The following is a 20721-nucleotide window of genomic DNA, read 5'->3' as shown; positions in this document are numbered from 1 at the left end:
TGAGTTTGTGTTATTGTCCGCAATAATCAATATAAGTTTGGCCTGGAATCCAGAATTTCATCAAACTAAATGTTTAGCAAAAATTAAGAAGCAATGCTGTAATTAGAGGGTGGATAATACGAGGTGACTATAGAGTTAAAACGTACATGGATGAACGACGGAACAGAAAGTCTTATTTAAGGGGACTATAATGAGCCACATATTTTCATTTTCTAAATCATGCTTTAAATATGAGTTATTTTCTTATGAATTCTGCACTTCCAGTTCCAGGGCAATTATTTACTCCAGCATTGTGTTGCATTCTCTCCACCTCACTGAAACAACATGTTCAGCTTCAACCTAATGCATTTGGAAATTGCATAGAATTCTTAAATGATGGAATTTAGATATCCATCGTTTAAATGTCTGGCAATTAATAATTTTAGTGTTTGGATTTATGTATGTCAGATTTTGCGAATGATAAAAATTACGAGGAAAAATGAATTGTTGCTAAATAGAAATTGCAAAATGACAACTCTTTTGGTAGAAATTAAACTTGGTAATCTAGATCCCCAATTTTCACAAATATTTCGGCACGTCATTTAATAAGTTCCCTGCTTAAGTTGCCAAGCAATTAAAATATTAATTGATGACTTTTAGCTAAATCATGAGTTATTTTTCTAAATCCAAAAGGGAGGCCAAGAATTTATAAATGATGGAATTCACAATGATACAAATCAATGTTCCATAATTTGTTTACCTTTGCGTCTTCATCTTTTCGAAAACTCATAACCATTCTTCTGGATCTTCAGTTGTCCCAAGGTCATCCAATATAGGTATTATATTCATGATAGGACACGAAGCCAAATGGTCTTGACCATAGCCGCCGTGGGCGTGGGTCCCGAGGGCAACGACCAAGGGCCCTGAATGTTTTACATAATTGTTAGGACCATATTAAGGGCCAGTTTGGCATTGCTGTGCTGTGAAAATAATCGCTGTCAGATTTGCTGTGAGAGAAATCAGCTGTGAGAGAAAACAGTTTGGCGTTTGGTAAACTTTTTGTTATAAGTGCTGTTTGTACAATAATCAGTTTCTGAGTGTTTGGTAAATTTGTTTGTAAAAGTGCTGTAAGCTGTGTATAATGACTAAAAAGGGCATTATGCTGAAATGACTTTTTTGTTCAAGTGTTTGGTAAAAGGAAAAGCACTTTCACTTTAGCTTATATAATATTTTTTTATTAAATATGTTTCCATCACACCCTAAAAATTATTTTAATTATAAAATAAATAAAGTATTCCATTAAAAATAAATATATTGTCAATAATATAGTTATAACAAAAATTAAACTAGTCCTAAACAAGCAATCATATACATTTCTAAGCAGATGAACTCACTAAACTTGTGGCTATATTATTTCTCAATGCCTCCATTTCTTGTGTTACAGAACCATCTTCTTGTTGTGCATCAACCTCTCTCTCAATCTCTTCATCTTGAGTACCATTTAGGTCATCTTCACTTTCATCAAAATGACAATCACGTTTGGCATGTCTTCTTATATAGTTATGAAGTGCCATGGTTGCAATAACTATTTTGACTTGTTTTGCAAAAGGATAACTAGGCATGTCTCGTAAAATACTCAATCTCTTTTTCATATCGTGAAATATGTAGGAATTTTAGGAATCACAATCTTGAATTACTCATGAGATAGACCCTATCATATAATTAAAGTAAAAATTGGGTAAACCACATTGTCAAAAGAAATCTTACAATAAACTGACAAGTAAATGTATTCCAGCAATAAAAGTTCCCAAAACAGTGACCACATTTTGGAAAGCATGCTCTGTGTGAAACGGCGCACTGATATAAATTATAATCCAAAAGTCTCATACTCTCCTTCAATCATTTTGTTTTTTAGGATACGAAATACAGAGTATTTCATAAATATCCAAGTTCTTATTTACACTGCTAGTGGAAACTAGGCCCCTAAAACAAGAAACAACACCGAATAAAGTCACTACCATTTTACGGTTTAGGGTTGAAAGTCACTATGATTTGAAATGCCACCAAAACTGTCCAAAGTTGAACTATACGCCTCAAATAATCCCAGCCCCAAACTACCACTTACTGTTCAAAGGCTTTGTCATTCAACTCTACAAAATAAACCAAAAGGTTGCCATCACAATAAAATTTCATAACACAGCTTTCTTCCCTCCTCAGACACACATGAAAATAAAACAAGCTTTCCTCAACAGTTTCAACGATATGATCAAAGCACATTAACTATTAATGACCCAAATATCTTTCAATCAAATATTATATATAACGTATAGGGAAATGTTTGGGATAGAAATATTTCAATTGTTCAGGCTTGCAAAGCTGATATTCACTAGGAAGGTTTGTATGGACCCCTCTATTAACTAAGGTACATGAATTAGTTTAGAAATACCAAAACTCTTATATAATTAACAGTATTAACCAGAAATAGAAAGCCTCTTGAACTGTGGCAACACTTGACTTTCTTTATCTCTATCCCTAAACTAATAAAAAGAATTCACCTAACCAACTTGCAACTCAATAAGATACCAAATAACAGTGGCTCACTACTGATATAAAAATTCATCTAGAACCCAAAATTCCAAAATGAAAACATAACCAATGAATCAATGATAGTTTTTCAGCATACATATATTAGGAAGACAAACAAAACAAGACCATAACAAAATCTGTCATATTAACACGAATGCAAGCATTTCAGGACCATTATAGTGAAATATAAAAAGATTTAAAACCACTAAGAGGGGTTTAGAGCTTTATTCTTTGGAGGTTATGACCAAGATAATATAGAAAATTCCAAGAAAAAAATACTGATGGCCAAGATAATATAGAAAATTCCAAGTAAAAATTAGAGCTTTATGCTTTGGAGGTTTGACCCCCTCGAAATCTATTTGCCCATAACCAAATAAAGAGAAACAGCAAGAGAGAGAGTGAGTAAGTGAGGAAGGCTGGGATATTTTTTGCAAGCGAGACAAATAGTAATAGAGCAACAGACAAAGACAATAGGGATATTTTTTGCAAATCGGGCAGGACTGACTTTCTAATCTAAGCCCATTTTCTTGGGTCAGTGGTGATGTGCGTTTTTGCTGTTGGTTTTCTATATCACGTATTGGCATGAGAATGACATTTTTTCATTTGGGAAGATAGTTAAAACCCTAGAAATTAAAGAGAAAGAGGGAAGATTGAAATTGAAAAAAAAATAAACATAATATGCGTCTCTTACCTGAGTCTTGTGGCTCAGCAATGAGCTTCAATGGATCCAACAACAAAAAACCGTAGGCAGAATGGAAGAGAAGGAGAAGAGTGGGCTCTGTGAAGAGATTGTGTGAAGAAGCAACGTGATGTGAGGGAAGGAGGAAGAGAGAGCGTGAAAATAGATTGGGGTATTTTCGGAAGTTGTAAAATTCATTAAAACTCAGCGCTCCCTCAAATCTGATTACCGTATAATCAGAAAATGAAAGCAGGTCATCAGCTGCTTTCATTTATTGCTTTCTCTCACAGCAATTTTTAACAATAAGTGATTTTCTCATAGGTTACCAAACGGGCTGGGCTTCCCGAAATTTTTTTAAAATCACTTATTACCCCAAATAAGCAATGCCAAACAGGTACTAAAAGTAATTTTTGGAAGGTTCAAAATTTTAAGGTCTAAAATAAGAACCACTTCAAATCTTTAACAAAACAAAGGCCCATATTAAGAAATTATTAATTGGCTTTAGGACAAGAAATATGCAATTCATCAAACATTTTCTTAAAGAAAATATTTAATTCTTCTAGTTTGATGATTTTTGTTGTTGTCAACCATATGATGGTTTGCATTTGTTATTATAGTTCAATTAAACTACTATATTTAAGCCAAAATAAAAATACATGTGTATTATACTTTTTTTCTTGTAAAACTATGATTAAATGTAAAAAGAAATTAAGGGCCTCATTTTAATTTTTGGAACCCCACTCAAAACTCAATGCTGGTCTAGTCTTGACTTGCAGACCAATGGTTTTAAGTTCGAATTCCATGACACCTTGGTAGTGTGTATGTGAGAAACCCCTCATTAACCTTATAGTTTAGACTATCACTTGTATTAAAAAAAGGTCAAAAAATATTATTTATAATTATTCGAATCAATGTTGTGGCAGAACTGGTGCTGCAGTGAAGGTTATGCGGGTGGTGGGATACGATGCTATTCATCAATTTTGGGACTTTTGGTTCACTAAGTCAATATTATTATTATTTTGTTAAATTTGTTTTACCAAATTAATTACTCATAATTAATTCATTTTTTTAACATAATTAATAATTAATGGAAATATTTTTTGTTGTTGAAACATTGGAAACTTGATCATTGAAAATTGATGATGGTTTTTGCCACATCATTTGGGACTGAATTTTGGTGTCCCAAACATTATTATTTTTTTAATTGCATCCATTTAGTGTACATAAGTCAAATAATAAGTGGAAAAAAAAAAAAGGTCAAATCATAAGTGCAAAGAGAAACAACTTTAAGGCCCCATGTGTTTTCCTAAGGCTTGGGAAATGGAAGATTCCTTTCTCATGTTTGGTAAAGTTGGGAAAGCAACCGGGAAATACCACTTTATTTCATTTCCCATGTTTGGTTTGTGTAGGAATGTAAAACAAAGTTTGTTTAATTTTTCAATTATACCCATATTAGACAAAAATATATAATAAAAAAATTGCATTTAATGCTCTATTGTAATTCTAAATTGTTAATGGAGACAAAATAGTCATTGAAAAGGTACATTTAATGCTGCCCTTAGTTTCCAAGGGAAAGGAAAAATGAAACCCAAGGGGGGAGGAGGGCTTCATTTTCCCCCCCTATTTTTTCATGTGTCAGGCAACCATTTCCCATGTCTAGACTTACCAAACATAGGAAAACATTTGATTTCCCATTCCCAAGCCCCATATCCCATGAACCAAACGTCACCTAAGAAATAAGTCTATTCTGAATAATGCAAACCTTGAAATTGCTAGATTAGGTATAACTTATGACTACAGTTATCAGTGGACCGGATTTTGATCCGAATCCAATGAATTTAATAAGAGATGGATCTGGAAGTATAATCCGATAATCCAATTATGTTCTGAATCCGTTTACCCATTAAGTTAACAGAATATATATAGATTTAGCCTACTCTATTTCGATAATAATCCATTCCGATTTGGTATTTTATATATATATATATATTGAAGGAAACTTTGCATTTAATGTCTTGGAAATGAATTTAACCACAACATATAATACAAAACATTCATAATGGCGGATTAATTTTGCTTATTCTAATTGAGTTAAGCATTTTTCATTTTAACCCAAATATCTTATAATCTAGTCTTTTTGGCCACAAATAGAAAAGGGAGAAACTTATGAGAGTTTACCCTTGACGACTATTTCTTGGACAAGCCAAGAATGAACACTTTTATAGGAGAATGTCTTCCTTTCTTCCTCTTCTGCAAGCTCCTCAACCCAAGACTCCAAGAGTGAAGTCCTCTACCTCACTACACCAAAATGGACTAGAGATGAAGAGAAATCAACCTAGAGAACTTAGGTGCTAGTCCTTCTCTAGGTTGGACCAATTTGTGGCTAAGAAAGATGAGAGGGAGGATGTCTCTCCTATACATAAAAAACCCAAGAGTGGAATGCCAAAAACCCTAACTAGGTTTTGAGTCACCTTTTGGCTTTTATAGGAAAAGCACATAAAGGAAGGGAGAGAAATTCTCTCCCTATAGCCGGCCATGATGGAGGGAGTGGGCTTCACTTGGGTCCTTGGATTTGTGTTGTCATACAACACTTATCCTTGGGCCCAATAGGCTTTTGGGTATTTTTTTCATTCTATTTAAATCATATTTAAAGCCCAAATCCAATTCCTTATGTCAAAGTTAATTCCATAATCAACTCTTAATTATGAATTATGGTTTAACTCTTAAACCACTATTATGGTCTTACTAGTTTGACTTGGTCAAATGCTCTGGTAAAATATGTTGACTTTGACTTGATCGTTGACTTTGACCTTTGACTTCTGACTCATAGTTTCTTTTCTCTTCATTTGTACCTCTTATCTCATTTCTCGGTGTGCAATTCGTAGGTTTCTTTTAGCAAGGTAGTGAGTTTACTCAACTTCTCTGAGTTGACTTGTTAATTAAATCTCACTATTTAATTCTTCATATTAGTAAATGTCATCATTTTAGGACTTCCACAAACCATAATTGACTAGCAACATGTCATGGTTATTCAAGGTAAATAAGGTGTAGGGAAGAACTTATTCAAATTGGAATGATAGTTCAATTGAATCTTTCGCTTATACAATACTCCTTATTCACATTATTAGATTTTGGAATCTAATGTTGTTTGTACCATATCTGACCCTCCACTCGTACAACGACACGTGGATCTTAGAAACTCGCCCAAGTACCCAAGGCCTTGGACAATCGGCATCGACCACCAATGGCATTGTCTCAAAGCTGCGAACAGCCATTACAGGCCCAGCTCGTCTACAATCGGCATCCCTTACCGATTGTACAGAATCAACCTCGAAGTATCCGCCCAAAATATCTAAAGACTCGTGTCGACCTCAGAGGGCCCTCCCACGAGTCCCACATCGAAAATGAGTACTAAGAGCATACAAAATGCCCTCTATAAATAAGCCCCTCCACTACAATACAGGGGTAAGACTTTTCAGCTTGACTTCTATACTTTTATATGGTCAACAACAAGAGCTCTTATAAACAATCTTACTTGAGCATCGGAGGGTCTTAGGCTGGTTCCACACCGGTTCCATAGACCTCACGAACCTCAAACTCTCTTCTATTCAGGATCTGCATCCAAGGACAAGAAGGATCTGCATCTATCACTCAATCGATCTGCTAGATCGTCCTCATCACTTGTAAGTTGCACTCATCTCTATCTGTTCAGATTTTGCGCCAACAGATTGGCGCCGTCTGTGGGAATCACTTATCGATTAACCCATATCTCAAAAGCTCCGAGACCAAAAAATGAATCCATCTTCGGTCCTCCCTTCCGATGGCCCTATCCTCGGCCTCGGCGGCGAGCCAAGTCTAGCTCCCTTGCTTCAGACACCACGAACAGAAACACCTGCTCGACCGGCCACCCTGGAGGCTCGAATGGAGACCCTACAGCAGGATATGGCAAGAATGCAGGAGCACAACAATATTCTCGCCTCGAAACTGGATGACACCCAGAGGCAGCTGCATCATCAACAAACACTCTCCGCCCAGTTGCAGAACGATCGGGAACCAACCACACAGCTTCGGCAGAAGAAATCGTTTAAAAGCGTACGGAAGCCCACTGTCCAGGATAGAGGGAAGCAGCAGGCCGCACACGAACCGACTGTCTCCCGAAGGCTGTTCGTGCCCACTCCAAAGGAGCGCCATCCCGAATATCGAGTTTATTCCGATTGCCGCGATAGGATCAACGATTGGCGGAGGGAACGGCAGTCCTCACCCATCCAGGTCCGGGCGAAGCTCGACGATCCACGCCTGGAAGCACTTGGACCAAAATCCCCCATACGGCCAAAGGTACAGTACGATCGGTCTGGAAGAAACGGACGAATCGGATTACGTTCCAACATCTCCAGGAACCACCATCTCATCAGCGGGGCCCTCTACACAACGCTACAGCCACCGATCGAACCAGGACAACGATCGGCGAAAAGGAAACTACGAGAGAAGCCCCAGCCGAACGGCAGACCAAGAAAACTGAGGTCACAATGCTGACCAACGCACGGGGAACCGAGCGATCGAGCCCTTTGGTGACGATCTTCCCTCTACCGATCCGACTATTCGTCTCCTCCTACAGAAGATGAATCGCATTGAGAAGGAACAAAACCAGGCTCGGACACCAACGTGGCGAACGGTACAGCCAGGGCCATTCACCAATCGAATCCGGACATTCAGACACGAGAAAGAGGTCCAAGCACTCCGCATATCGTTCTACTCAGGGGTGGAAGATCCCGTTACCCACATTCATACCTTCCAATCAGCTTTGGGTTGCAAAGGACTGACGGATGAAGGCCAATGTTTGCTATTCCCCTCCACCCTGACCGGAGCCGCTCTGAATTGGTTCTACCGAATGGAACCAGATACGGTTGACACTTTTAATCAGTTGAAGCAAACCTTCCTTAACCATTTTATGATTCAGACCGATCGCCTGTATTCCGCCGATGACCTCTATACCGTTCGGCAGCAAGACGATGAGCCATTGAGAGAATACGCGGCTAGGTTCAGCCATGAGTACTCCAGATGTCCAGAAACTGACGATAGGGCAGCCTTCGGTGCCTTCAAAAGCGGCCTTCGGTGCCTTTAAAAGCGGCCTTCGGTTGTCTCAGTTTCGTTATTTGGTCCACAGCAGCAACTGGACCACCTACTCCGAATTAATGAAACATGCAGCTATCCACGCCAAGGCCGAGCACTTCAACTCCAAAGGATCGGCTTCGGCCCTACCAAACAAAACGGTACCGACCGGTCCGCCTTCGACACAGCACTATGACCGATTCCCGGCGGATCCGGCGACAAATCAGGCCCCCTACCGAACGGCACCCCCTGCCCCTGCTTTTTCCGCGCCATGAAACAAACGGAAAGACCACTTCCGAGATCGGCAGGACACCAACAAAAAGGGCAAGGACTCCGGTAGGCGAGGCGACTTCGGCGACCCGAAGAGGAATCGGCCAGAGGAAATCTTCACTTTGTTCAACACTACTTATGAGCATGTTCTCCTGACCGAAGGGGACATAATACCAAAACCGAACAACCGGAAGCTTCCTCGGTAGAGCGAGAAGGACACCGGTGTGTTCTGCCGATACCATCAATACAATGGCCACGACACAGAATCGTGTATCGCCCTTCGGAAAATTGTAGAGCGCCTCATCAACGAAGGAAAGCTGGATCAGTATTTGAGCACTAAACCAGCTTCGGATAAACCACCGAATCGGCAGATCAATATGATTAGTGGAGGGACACCCATCGCCGAAACTAGCAACCGATCTGTCAAAGATTATGTGTGTGCCGTTCGGTACCCCCAGATCCTCAGCGTAGATGAAGGCCGCAACAACAAAGTCCAGCGAATCGGTTGTGAGCCTATTACCTTTTCCGAAGAAGAAGAGCGAGGCATCATCTTCCCCCACTCTGATCCCATGATCATCCGAGCCGACATTTTAGATTTCGACGTAGGCCGAATCCTCATCGACACCGGCAGTTCGGTCAATGTACTATTCACTGACGCTTCCAATGCCCTCGGCATAGATCCGCAACATCTGAACAAGGACATCACCCCTCTCCTAAGCTTCTCTGGTGACGTGATCGAACCAATCGGCAGTGTCCTACTTCCGTTTGCGGTTGGCACCATTCCCAGACGAACGATCATCTATACTCACTTTTTGGTGGTCGATTGCCCAACAGCATATAATGCCATCATCGGCAGGACGGCGCTCACCAGAATGAAAGCCATACTGTCACCACACATGCTCCTCCTCAAGTTCCCCACCCACACTGGCGTAGGCCAAGTGCGAGGGGATCAGTTGAGTGCACGGACATGTTACGTTTCAGCAACCAAAGGTTCGGCACGAGCAACGCCTCGCGAAGCATACTCGGTAGCTGCTAACGCTACTGTGCCGAATGGCAGAGGGGCGGAAAAACCGGATGATCCCAGGGATGAAGCTGTCACCCCACAAGCACAACCGTTGAGGATTTGGAATCGGTCGTCCTCTCCGAAACAGAGCCCGACTGACAGATTCGAATCGGTACCACCTTGAGTCCGGCACTACGTACCGACTTCATTGCCTTCTTGCGCGCCAATACAGAAGTCTTCGCTTGGTCGTACGATGACATGCCTGGCATCGCCCCGAGCGTCATCAGCCACAAGCTCAGCATCTGCCCCACTTTCAAACCCATCCGGCAGAAACGGCAGGCTTATGATACCGAACGGTATGAAGCAATGAGAATCGAGGTGGAGAAACTGCGAACAATCGGCTTCATCCAGGAAGTCGCTTACCCAATTTGGCTGGCCAATTCGGTGCTGGTCAAGAAGTCGAGCGGTGCCTGGCAAATGTGTCAGGACTACACCGATTTAAACAAGGCTTGCCCCAAAGATAGCTTTCCTCTGCCAAGGATCGATCAGATGGTAGACGCAACGGCGGGCCACGAACTTCTTAGTTTTATGGACGCATACTCTGGCTACAACCAGATATTCATGAACTCTGCCTATCGCGTGCATACGGCATTCATCACCGACAAAGGACTTTACTGCTACAAAGTCATGCCATTCGGCTTGAAGAACGCTGGGGCAACCTACCAGCGCTTGGTCAACAAAATATTCTCTGAACTCATCGGCACCTCGATGGAGGTTTATGTGGATGACATGTTGGTCAAAAGAAAAACCGCCGATTCTCACCTCCACAACCTCTCTCCCTCATGTTCAGCGTCCTAAAAAAGTACAACATGCGGCTCAACCCAAGTAAATGTGCCTTCGGCGTCTCCTCGGGCAAATTCCTTGGCTTCATGATCAGCCAACGAGGCATCGAAGCCAATCCAGAAAGAATCAAGGCCCTGCTCGACATGCAGTTTCCGAAGACTCAGAAGGATATCCAGAGCCTCATGGGGCGTGTCGCCGCTCTTGCTCGATTTATATCCAGGGCTACCGATCGGTGTGCCCCTTTCTTTAAAGCCCTCAAAGGAAGCAAACGGCAGGTTGTCTGGACCGCCGAATGCGATCGCGCTTTCCAAGACCTCAAGGCCTATATGAGCAGGGCGCCCCTGTTGTCCACCCTCTCCCTGGCAAAGAGTTAATTCTCTACCTATCAGTATCGGCAACGGCATTAAGCTCCGTGCTCATTCGCAAGCCGAATGGCATCGAGCTTCCAATTTTCTATACCAGCCACGCCTTGCAGGATGCCGAGATTCGGTACCCTGAGCTGGAAAAGCTTGCCTATGCTCTTGTTCTCTCAGCACGCAAGCTTCGGCCGTACTTCCAGGCTCATAGAATTACCGTTCTCACCAATCAGCCACCACGCCAGATATTACAAAGACCGGAGACATCAGGTCGGCTAGTGAAGTGGGTGTTGTTAATATTATGTTAACTCGCAATTGTACGGGGCAATTAGTAGTATAGCAAGACAAGTACGAGGTCGTACCCACGAAGACTGAGAAGTTAAAACTAGTTATGTACTTAGATTACCAAATTCAAGAAAGTAGGAGGTTATGTCTAAAACAGAATTTAGAACAAGAGTGGTTGTGATTGTTGAACAAAAGAAGCAAAATGAAATTGCAAACAAAAACAAGTAAACAAATGTAACAAAGAGTGGTTTTAAGAGTTGGAAAACAGATTTTGAGACTAGGGCATTCGAATCACCATAACAATTCAATTCTGGGTTATAAAGATTCAAGTAACAAGTCTAATTCAGATTCAAAGATTGATTCTAGCTAAAGTATGATTAGGCCATGGTGTTTGGTCCTAACCTTGTGTTCCTAATTCCCTAATTTGATCATTTGTTGTCTAACCTAAAATTAAGCATTAGGAACCCATTAAGCATAGAAGAACATTTTAAACAACCAAGTATGTATCTAATCCCTGTTGTCGAATGTCCATACATACTCTTCCTATTCATAGTTCAATTCGAATTAAAGCATGGTGTATACTCTTAATTCAAACCAAGATAGTTAACAAACAAGTTCTAATGGTGATCAATCATTCAAACAAGCATGTTAACTTATAAGCATAATGAATAAGAACATGAATCATGAATCAAACTTGAAACTCCAAACTTATAAACCCAGAATATTCATGTTAGGTTACATCGAAGCCCTAGTTATGGATTTAGCTACTCATAATGGAAAAGAGACTTGAACAGAAATGAGAAAACATAATGAATGCAATAAGAGTAGAAAAACCCTTTTTCTGAAGTTCTTGTGGTGTCCAAGGCTTCTCCAAGTGCTTCTCCACTTCTAATGCTTCTCCAAGAGCTTCCCCACTTCTAGAAAGATGTATGAAGGATATGGAGGTGATTTGGGATGAGTTTGAGTGAGTGGTGATGGCTAAGGAAGATGAAATTCGTAGGGAAATGGAAGAGAAGTTTGCTGGAGTTGTTTTGGTGATTGTTGGAGTGTTTGGGATTGTGAGAGTGTTTGAGGATGGTTGGAGTGAATTGTGGGGTTGTGAATCCCAAGATTTGTTGTGTCTTGAATGTGGAATGGATGTGGTATTTATAGGGAGAGGGGAGTGATAAATCTGAATTCAATATGGCTAATGCATTCAACACTTGCATTATACAATCTAAATTGGTTGATGCACTTCACTAATGCATACAACACTTGCAATATAAAATCTGAATTGGTTGATGCACTTCACCAATAAATCACACCAGCAGCCCTAGCTCATCTTCATGTCACCATGACCAAGCTTCCAACAAGCTCAATAGCTCATGCCTAGCTCACCATGACCAAGCTTCCAACCAGAAACAATAGCTCATCCTGAGGTCAGCATGACCAGCAACTTCAAGGGCTTACTAATTGGGCTTCCCTTAAGCAAATTAAGACTTTAAGCACTCAAACTTGAAGTTCAGAATGTCTTCTTTCCAGCCATATATCATTTGGGCCAATCCAAGGTCGGAGGAGGAAGTTAAGGCCAAAACAAATTGCTAACTCATTTTGCGCGCTGATAAAATCCATCCTGAGCATGGCTCTGTGTTTGCTAGGTAACAGACTCCATATTTATCCAATGGGGCTGAATTTTGGATATGTTATAGTACACACCCATTGGAACAACTCTCATGAAGAATGATGCCTCATCCGAGCTGTGTAGATTGCTGAAACAAAGCTTGCAATATGACCCACGAAACTGGACTGGCAAGAGGCTGTAGGAAAAATGAGTTTGTCTTTAAGCTCTTCTTCCATTCATCCAAATTAGGCCTTAACATGCTTGAATTGCATGAATTATGCTCTCTTGCTCTATTGGCCTACAAAACACACAAAGGGAGGGAAATAACTTAGAATTATAGGAACTAAGCAAAAGAAGTAAGTAAATTGGGCATGTATATGTATGAAATTATGAGCTTAACACACCCCCAAACTTAGATTTTGCTAGTCCTCGAGCAAAACAAAAGAGAAACAAAGATAAAAACAAAACAAGAAGTTAACTAGACCACTTTCGTAGGTAACTCGATTGCATTGAGCGTATGCAACAAGCCTTTAAACCTCTAGGCATCCCTAGTAGGAGGAGTTGTGTCTCCTGAGGGTTTAACAGATACGATACCCACAAACGTTTTTCTAACTCTACAAAACAAAATGGTTAGAAAAACAACTTTGAAATCAACTAATGAAAATGAAAGAAAGTTTTAGTCATACCTCCAACACCATAGAGTTGCCAAGATAGGTCATCAATCAGTGTGTACAAGTGGAAGCTATAGCTCAAAGGCACACAGTTTCAAAGCAAGCACACTCAAACCTTGAATAGAGAACATGCTTCGACTCTAATTCTCACAGATAACACTCAATCACTCAGAACCTATGTTTTAATTCTCTCAAGAAAGCATAAGTGAGTGTATGAAATAGAAGCACAAATTTGGTTAGATCTCATGAAAGGAATTAAATACTAAGAATAGAGATACACACATACTTACCAGCACCCATGAATACATCCTCAAAGATCAGCTAGGTCTTTCACAATGTTGTAATGAAAGGCTAAGGTTTAGGGGAAATGGAAGAATTGGAAGGAAAAACAAATAACTTAAGAACATACCAAGGTTGCATGCTTCATTAATCTGCAAGGCATCATTGATTTAGATTGGCATGGCAGCAAAATTCATGGTATCACCTGGCATAGACTTTATTTTTTACACTTAGATCAAATCGAAACACTTTCATCTTCGTTGATTTGATCTGCATCTTCATTAACTTCATTGCACAGATTCACATCATCTTTATTTAGGTACATGGCTGCAACTTCCTTGCTTCAAACTTTATCTTGGCACACCTTGGTATATTTCTAAGCTATAGGGTATGGCTACAATAGGTCAAGTATCTCAGATTGAGATACAAAGGTAGGGAAATGATGAGGGTGATAGAAGAAAAGGCTTTAAGTGTTTGGCTTCAAGAGGGTTGATGGAACACACATATAGGTAGGGTGAAAAGAAAGCACATAGAATGGTTATGCACACATAGCCTAGCATCACTTCAATGAGTTCATTCATGAATGAGAGAAAGCACATGATATCTGCAAAAGAGAATCATCCTTAGTATTCAATCAAAATGGAATAATGAGATCAATTAGAGTGAATTGAAGAAAATAAGTATGGATGAGAAATAGAACACTTTAAACCCTCTCAAGAAAGCAATTAGGCTCGATATAGCTCACTAGGGTAGTCTCCACTATTTTCCTTCAAGAATTTGAGCGTGGTACTTTAGCCACCAGAATTCTAAGAGCAAAAGCTTTGTGAAGTGCAAAATTCTGATATGAAAACCTCAAATAGCAGCTCCATAGCATTGATTGTATGACATTCTTTAAAAAAAAATAAAATAATAATAATTAAAAAAAAAAAAAAAAAAAAAAAAATACTGACAAGAGAACGAAAATTGAAAACACAAATGGATAAGAAAATTGAAATTGAAAACCTTCCCCCCAGACCTGAATTGAACATTGTCCTCAATGTGAAAGCATACAAAAGATGATTGAGAACAAACAAATGATAAAGGGAAAAGTTTAGAAGAAGGTTTAGGAAAAATAAAAAAATAAAAATGAATATATAAGCAACTCATGGATGACCAGTTAAGGGCCTCAGAAAACACAGCCAGGGGATCCGGGAAGGTTGGAGGGGTCACAATGGTCCCGCTTAAAACCCAAACTTCTTAGACACCGAAGGTGTCGCCTAAAGAACTCCTAGACACTGTATTGACGGAGGTGCTCACTGGGGTTACCAAAAGTTAGCTTATATGAATTTTTATTTTTTTTATTTTATATATTTATTTATTTATAAAAAGGAACATAAACTTAAAATGACTAAAATAAAAACAAAACAAGTAAAGAGAAAGGATTGAAATGCTTCCCCTTGATGCGATTAGGTCGATTGCTACCGAGCACCTTCTTCTTGAACACATGGGTTGCCTCCCAAGAAGCGCCTTAGTTACTGTCTTGGCAAGACATTGTGCAATCAGCTAAGTTGATGGTACGAAGGGAAGTTGATCTACCACATGGCCAGTTTGGATGCCAGCTGAAACTCCCTCATAGAATGGCTTTAAACGTTGTCCATTTACTTTGAAAGTCGAGCCATCTTTAGGGTTTTGAATCTCCACAGCTCCATAGGGAGAAACATTGACCACGGTGAATGGGCCTTGCCATCTAGACTTCAATTTTCCTGGAAAGAGACGCAAACGTGAGTTAAACAAAAGAACTGACATACCTTTGGAGAACTCTTTCCGTTGAATGTTTCTGTCATGGTAACTCTTGGTTCGTTCTTTGTAAAGCTTTGCATTCTCATAAGACTCATGTCTAATTTCTTCCAATTCATTGAGCTGAAACTTTCTTGCATGGCCTGCCTTGTCTAGATCAAAATTTAACTTCTTGATGGCCCAAAAAGCATTGTGTTCAAGCTCCATTGGCAGGTGACAAGCTTTCCCAAACACAAGACGATAAGGGCTCATTCCAATGGGAGTCTTATATGCAGTCCTATAAGCCCATAATGAATCATTGAGCTTAGCTGCCCAATCTTTCCTTGTATTGTTCACCACCTTCTCCAGGATGTGCTTAATTTCTCTATTGCTTATTTCCACTTGACCAGAAGTTTGCGGATGATATGGTGTAGAGACTCGATGGGTGATGTTGTACTTCTTCATGAGTGCTTCGAATGGCTTGTTACAGAAGTGGCTGCCTCCATCACTAATGACAGCCCTTGGAGTACCAAACCTTGTGAAAATATTATCCTTCAAGAACTTCAGCACCACCTTATAATCATTGGTTTTGGTGGCTATGGCTTCCACCCATTTAGACACATAATCAACAGCAACAAGTATGTAAGTATAACCAAAGGAAGATGGGAATGGTCCCATGAAATCAATACCCCACACATCGAAGAGCTCCACAACAAGTATGTTATTCAATGGCATTTCATTCCTGCGACTTATGTTCCCCATCCTTTGGCACCTATCACACTTAACACAAAAATTAAACGCATCTTTGAATAGAGTGGGCCAAAAGAAACCAGATTGCAGAATTTTAAGTGCTGTTTTCTTAGCTCCAAAGTGACCTCCACAAGCCAATTCGTGGCTATGCCTAAGTATGCTTTCTTGCTCTTCTTCTGGAACACATCTTCTGATGAGTTGATCCGGGCAATGCTTGAATAAGAAAGGTTCATCCCAGACATAATGTTTCACCATGGAAAAGAACTTCTTCTTGTCCTGAGAAGTTAGATCATTTCTAAGAACACCACAAGCAAGATAATTAACAAAATCAGCATACCATGGCTCTTTGACTTGGGCAGCATATAGTTGTTCATCAGGGAAAGTCTCATTCAAGGGTAGCACTACTCCTCCTTTTTCTTCAACCACAATTCTGCTCAAATGATCAGCTACCACATTCTCACATCCCTTCTTATCTCGAATCTCCAAATCGAATTCTTGCAGCAAGAGAATCCATCTAATCAAGCGTGGTTTGGCATCCTTCTTAGTGAGCAAGTATCTAAGAGCTGCATGGTCAGAATAAACAATTACTTTAGAACCAACAAGGTAAGAACAAAATTTTTCTAAAGCAAAAACCACAGCAAGCAACTCCTTCTCTGTTGTGGAGTAGTTGATTTGAGCATCATTCAAGGTCCGGCTAGCATAATGAATCACATGGGGCAGCTTGTTCTTCTTTTGACCTAAAACTGCACCAATAGCAAAGTCAGAGGCATCACACATTATTTCAAATGGTAAAGACCAATCCGGAGCTATGATAATAGGGGCTGAAGTTAGCTCCCTCTTCAAGGTAGTAAAAGCTTCCATGCAAGCTTCATTAAACTCAAAAACAGCATCCTTAGCAAGGAGATTACACAATGGCCTTGTAATGCTTGAGAAATTTTTGATGAACCTTCTATAGAATCCAGCATGACCTAGAAAGCTTCTAATTCCTTTAACAGAGGTAGGGGTGGAAGATTTGAGATGAGATCGATCTTGGCTTTATCCACTTCGATTCCCTTGCTTGAAATCACATGGCCTAGCACAATGCCTTGTCTCACCATGAAGTGACACTTCTCCCAATTCAAAATCAGATTTGTTTCCTGGCATCTTTTAAGCACTAGAGACAAGTGGTGAAGACAATTATCAAAAGAGGAACCAAAAACTGAAAAATCATCCATAAATACCTCAATGAATCGTTCCACCATATCTGAAAAGATTGACATCATGCATCTTTGGAAAGTTGCTGGGGCATTGCACAAACCGAATGGCATCCTTCTATAAGCAAACGTACCAAATGGGCATGTGAATGTGGTTTTCTCTTGGTCTTCCGGAGCAATGGGAATTTGATTATAACCTGAAAAACCATCAAGAAAACAATAGTAAGCATGGCCAGATAAACGTTCAAGCATTTGATCAATAAAAGGTAAGGGGAAATGATCTTTTCTAGTGGATGTGTTCAACTTCCTGTAATCAATGCAAACTCTCCAACCAGTGACAGTTCGTGTAGGAACTAGCTCATTCTTCTCATTCTTCACAACGGTGATTCCGGACTTCTTTGGAACAACTTGCACAGGGCTCACCCACTTAGAATCTGAAATTGGGTAGATGATTCCTACATCGAGTAGCTTTAAAACTTCAGCTCTAACCACCTCTTTCATGTTGGGATTTAGCCTCCTTTGGGCATCACGAGATGGTTTGCTGTCTTCTTCCATTAAAATCCGGTGCATGCACATGCTTGGACTAATTCCTTTGATGTCTGCTATGGTCCACCCAATGGCTGTTTTATGCTCTTTTAGAACTTTAATTAAGCTCTCTTCTTCATGTGAGGAGAGACCTGCAGCAATTATAACAGGGAGAGTTTCGTTAGCACCCAAATATGTATATTTAAGATTATTGGGAAGAGGTTTAAGTTCTAGCTTTGGTGGGATGACAATGGATGGCTCCAATTTCGTGGATGATGGTCCAAGAGGCTCAATTGGTGGCCTAAAGGATGGTGGGTATGGCGGAAACACTTCTAAGGCAGCCACCACTTCTTGGAACTCCGGTTCACAAAGATCTTCCTCTTCTTGTGTTAAGACAGCTTCTAGAGCATCATTAGACTTTCTCTGCAAAATTTTGGAAGAAACCTCATGATCCACAACATCAATTGAAAAGCAAGAATCAAGAGAGATAGAAGGTTGAGATAGAGCATTAAGCATTTTAAATTCAACAGTTTCACCCAAAACAGTCATGGAGAGGGTGCTATCTTTCACTTTGATGATTGTGTCTGCAGTGGCCATGAATGGTCTGCCTAGGAGAATGGGATCAACACGATCTCCATTTGGATTGTCTTCCATGTCCATCACTACAAAATCAGTAGGGAGAATTAGTGTATTAACTTGAACTAGAATATCTTCTACAATACCTTTTGGATATTTTATAGAATGATCAGCTAGTTCAAGTCGCATTGAAGTCTTCTTCATCCCTTCTAAGCCAAGCTCTTGATAAACTGAATATGGCAAAACATTGATGCTTGCTCCCAAGTCCAACATGGCTCTTCCAACCTTCTTGCCTCCAATGTTAATGGGAATGTCAAAGCTGCCAGGATCATCTAGTTTTGGTGGAAGCTTCCTTTGCAATACAGCACTTACATTCTGGTCGAGCTTTACTCCTTCATTTGGAGCGAAATTGAGCTTGTGAGTTTTCAAGTCCTTGATGAATTTTCCATATGCAGGAATTTGTTCAATAAGATCAAGCAAAGGCAAATTGATATTAACTTTACTCAAAATATCATAAATCTCTTTAAAAGCCTTATCTTGCTTTGCTTTCTTAAGACGGCCTGGAAATGGAATCTGTGGAACATATGGAGCGGGTGGCACGTATCTATCTTCTTGAAGATGTGGTGGCACAAATTTGTCATCCCTTTTATGCAATTGGAATTGATCGGATTTCTGAGAATCTGATTTGGCCTTAGGAGCAGATTGAGAAGTTTTGAGTTGTTCTCCTTCCGTAGCCATGGTCTCCTCGTCTTTATCTTCTACAATCACAACATCATTTGAAAGATTAGAATCATCTTTATTATCAATGATCTTACCTGATCTGAGCACATGAATGGCCTTGGCTTCTGGGTTCTTTGGATTGATCTCAGTTTGGCTTGGCCATTTCCCAGGCACTCTTTGAGTTATTTCAGCAGCTATTTGGCCTAATTGGACTTCCAATTTGGAGATGGCAGCTTGTGTAGTTTGCTGAAAATTGGATTGGTTGATTGCCATCTGCTTCACTATATCTTCCAATGATGATGATGATTGTTGTGGCCTTTGGAATGAAGGGGGATTTGCTTGATTCTGGGTATTTCTCCATGAAAAGTTTGGATGATTCCTCCAACCTGGATTATAACTTTGAGAGTATAGATCATTTCTTGGACCTTGGTTGTAGGAATTTACCAACTTAGCTTGCTCTTGCACAAATTCTGGATATCCAGCCCCAAGTGGACAAGCTGTGGTAGCATGGTCATGAGATTCACAAATGCTACACACTTCCTTCGGAGGGCTTCTTGAGTTTAATGCAAGAAGAGCATCTAGCTTTTGTTCCAGTTTTGAAATCTGCACACTAGAAGCATCATTAGAACCACTAATAACACGTTTACCTCTTGTATCCGTATGTTGGGTCTCCATTGCTATCTCCTCAAAGAGTTCGTACGTTTCTTCTGGAGTTTTGGTTTTAAAAGAACCACCTGCAAAATTGGTGACTATATTATGACTAGAAGGGGTTAGTCCTTTATAAAACATACGCATTTGAAGCTTCAATGGAATCCCATGATGAGGACATTGGTTGAGCAACCCATTGAATTTCTCCCATGCTTCACAAAACGATTCATCATCTTGCTGTGCAAATAACAAGATCTTGTCCCTAAGCATGTCGGTCTTTTGCGTGGAGAAGTATTTCTCCAGGAACTTCTTTTGAATGGCAGACCATGTAGTGAGTGAACCAGGCTTCAAAGAATTCAACCAATACTTCGCCTTATCCTTTAAAGTGTATGGAAACACTCTCATTCGAAGTTGATCTTCTGTCACACCTGTCAAGGGAAAAGAACTCACAACATTAAAAATATCCTTTATATGAGTCAATGGATCTTCATTAGGTAAACCATAAAAGGAAGGCAGCATATTAAGATGAGAAGATTTAAGCTCATAATTTCGAGCTACAGTGGGCAGCAAAATGCTTGAAGGAGATGCTGGAATTGTTGGGATATCAAGTTCTCCCATGAACTCAATGGCAGCCATCATTTCTTCTTCTTCTTGGTCTGAACTTGCTTCCGAATTTGAAAGTGAAGAACCAGGAAGTTCAGTGTGGAGAGCAAGACTTGTAAATGTAGCAAGAGCTTGCTCTTTTGCAGTTGACAACTCCCTTTCTAGACGATTCTGAATTTCAGAGGTCACTCGTCTGGGTTGCAATGATGGTCCTGCGTTCAAAGATCTAGAACGTTGGAACGAAGACCTCACTTGTTCAAGTAATGGATTTTTAGACATAAACTACCTGAA

The 20721-nt window shown here is 40.1% G+C and overlaps 1 protein-coding gene and 1 non-coding gene across 2 annotated transcripts; both read left to right on the top strand.

Annotated features, from left to right (window-relative positions):
- The first annotated feature begins 9000 nt into the window (after window positions 1–9000).
- Window positions 9001–9810, top strand: LOC148296615 (uncharacterized). The gene has a single exon (XM_088248583.1). It carries the CDS (start codon window positions 9001–9003, stop codon window positions 9808–9810), a length of 810 nt encoding a protein of 269 aa, XP_088104709.1.
- A 10180-nt stretch (window positions 9811–19990) lies between these two features.
- On the top strand, window positions 19991–20097 carry LOC148296614 (small nucleolar RNA R71). Its single transcript, XR_015834173.1, has one exon. It is a non-coding gene; the product is annotated as a small nucleolar RNA R71 (small nucleolar RNA).
- The last annotated feature ends 624 nt before the right edge of the window (window positions 20098–20721 follow it).

The sequence above is a fragment of the Prunus avium genome, chromosome 2 (genome assembly GCF_965620075.1).
Source record: "Prunus avium chromosome 2, drPruAviu1.hap1.1, whole genome shotgun sequence".
NCBI lineage: Eukaryota > Viridiplantae > Streptophyta > Magnoliopsida > Rosales > Rosaceae > Prunus > Prunus avium.
This window is presented reverse-complemented; position numbering and strand designations above follow the sequence as displayed.

What these genes read in the sequence shown, in the direction of transcription:
- LOC148296615 (XM_088248583.1), top strand. Translation starts at nt 9,001, where the DNA reads ATGATTAGTGGAGGGACACCCATCGCCGAAACTAGCAACCGATCTGTC.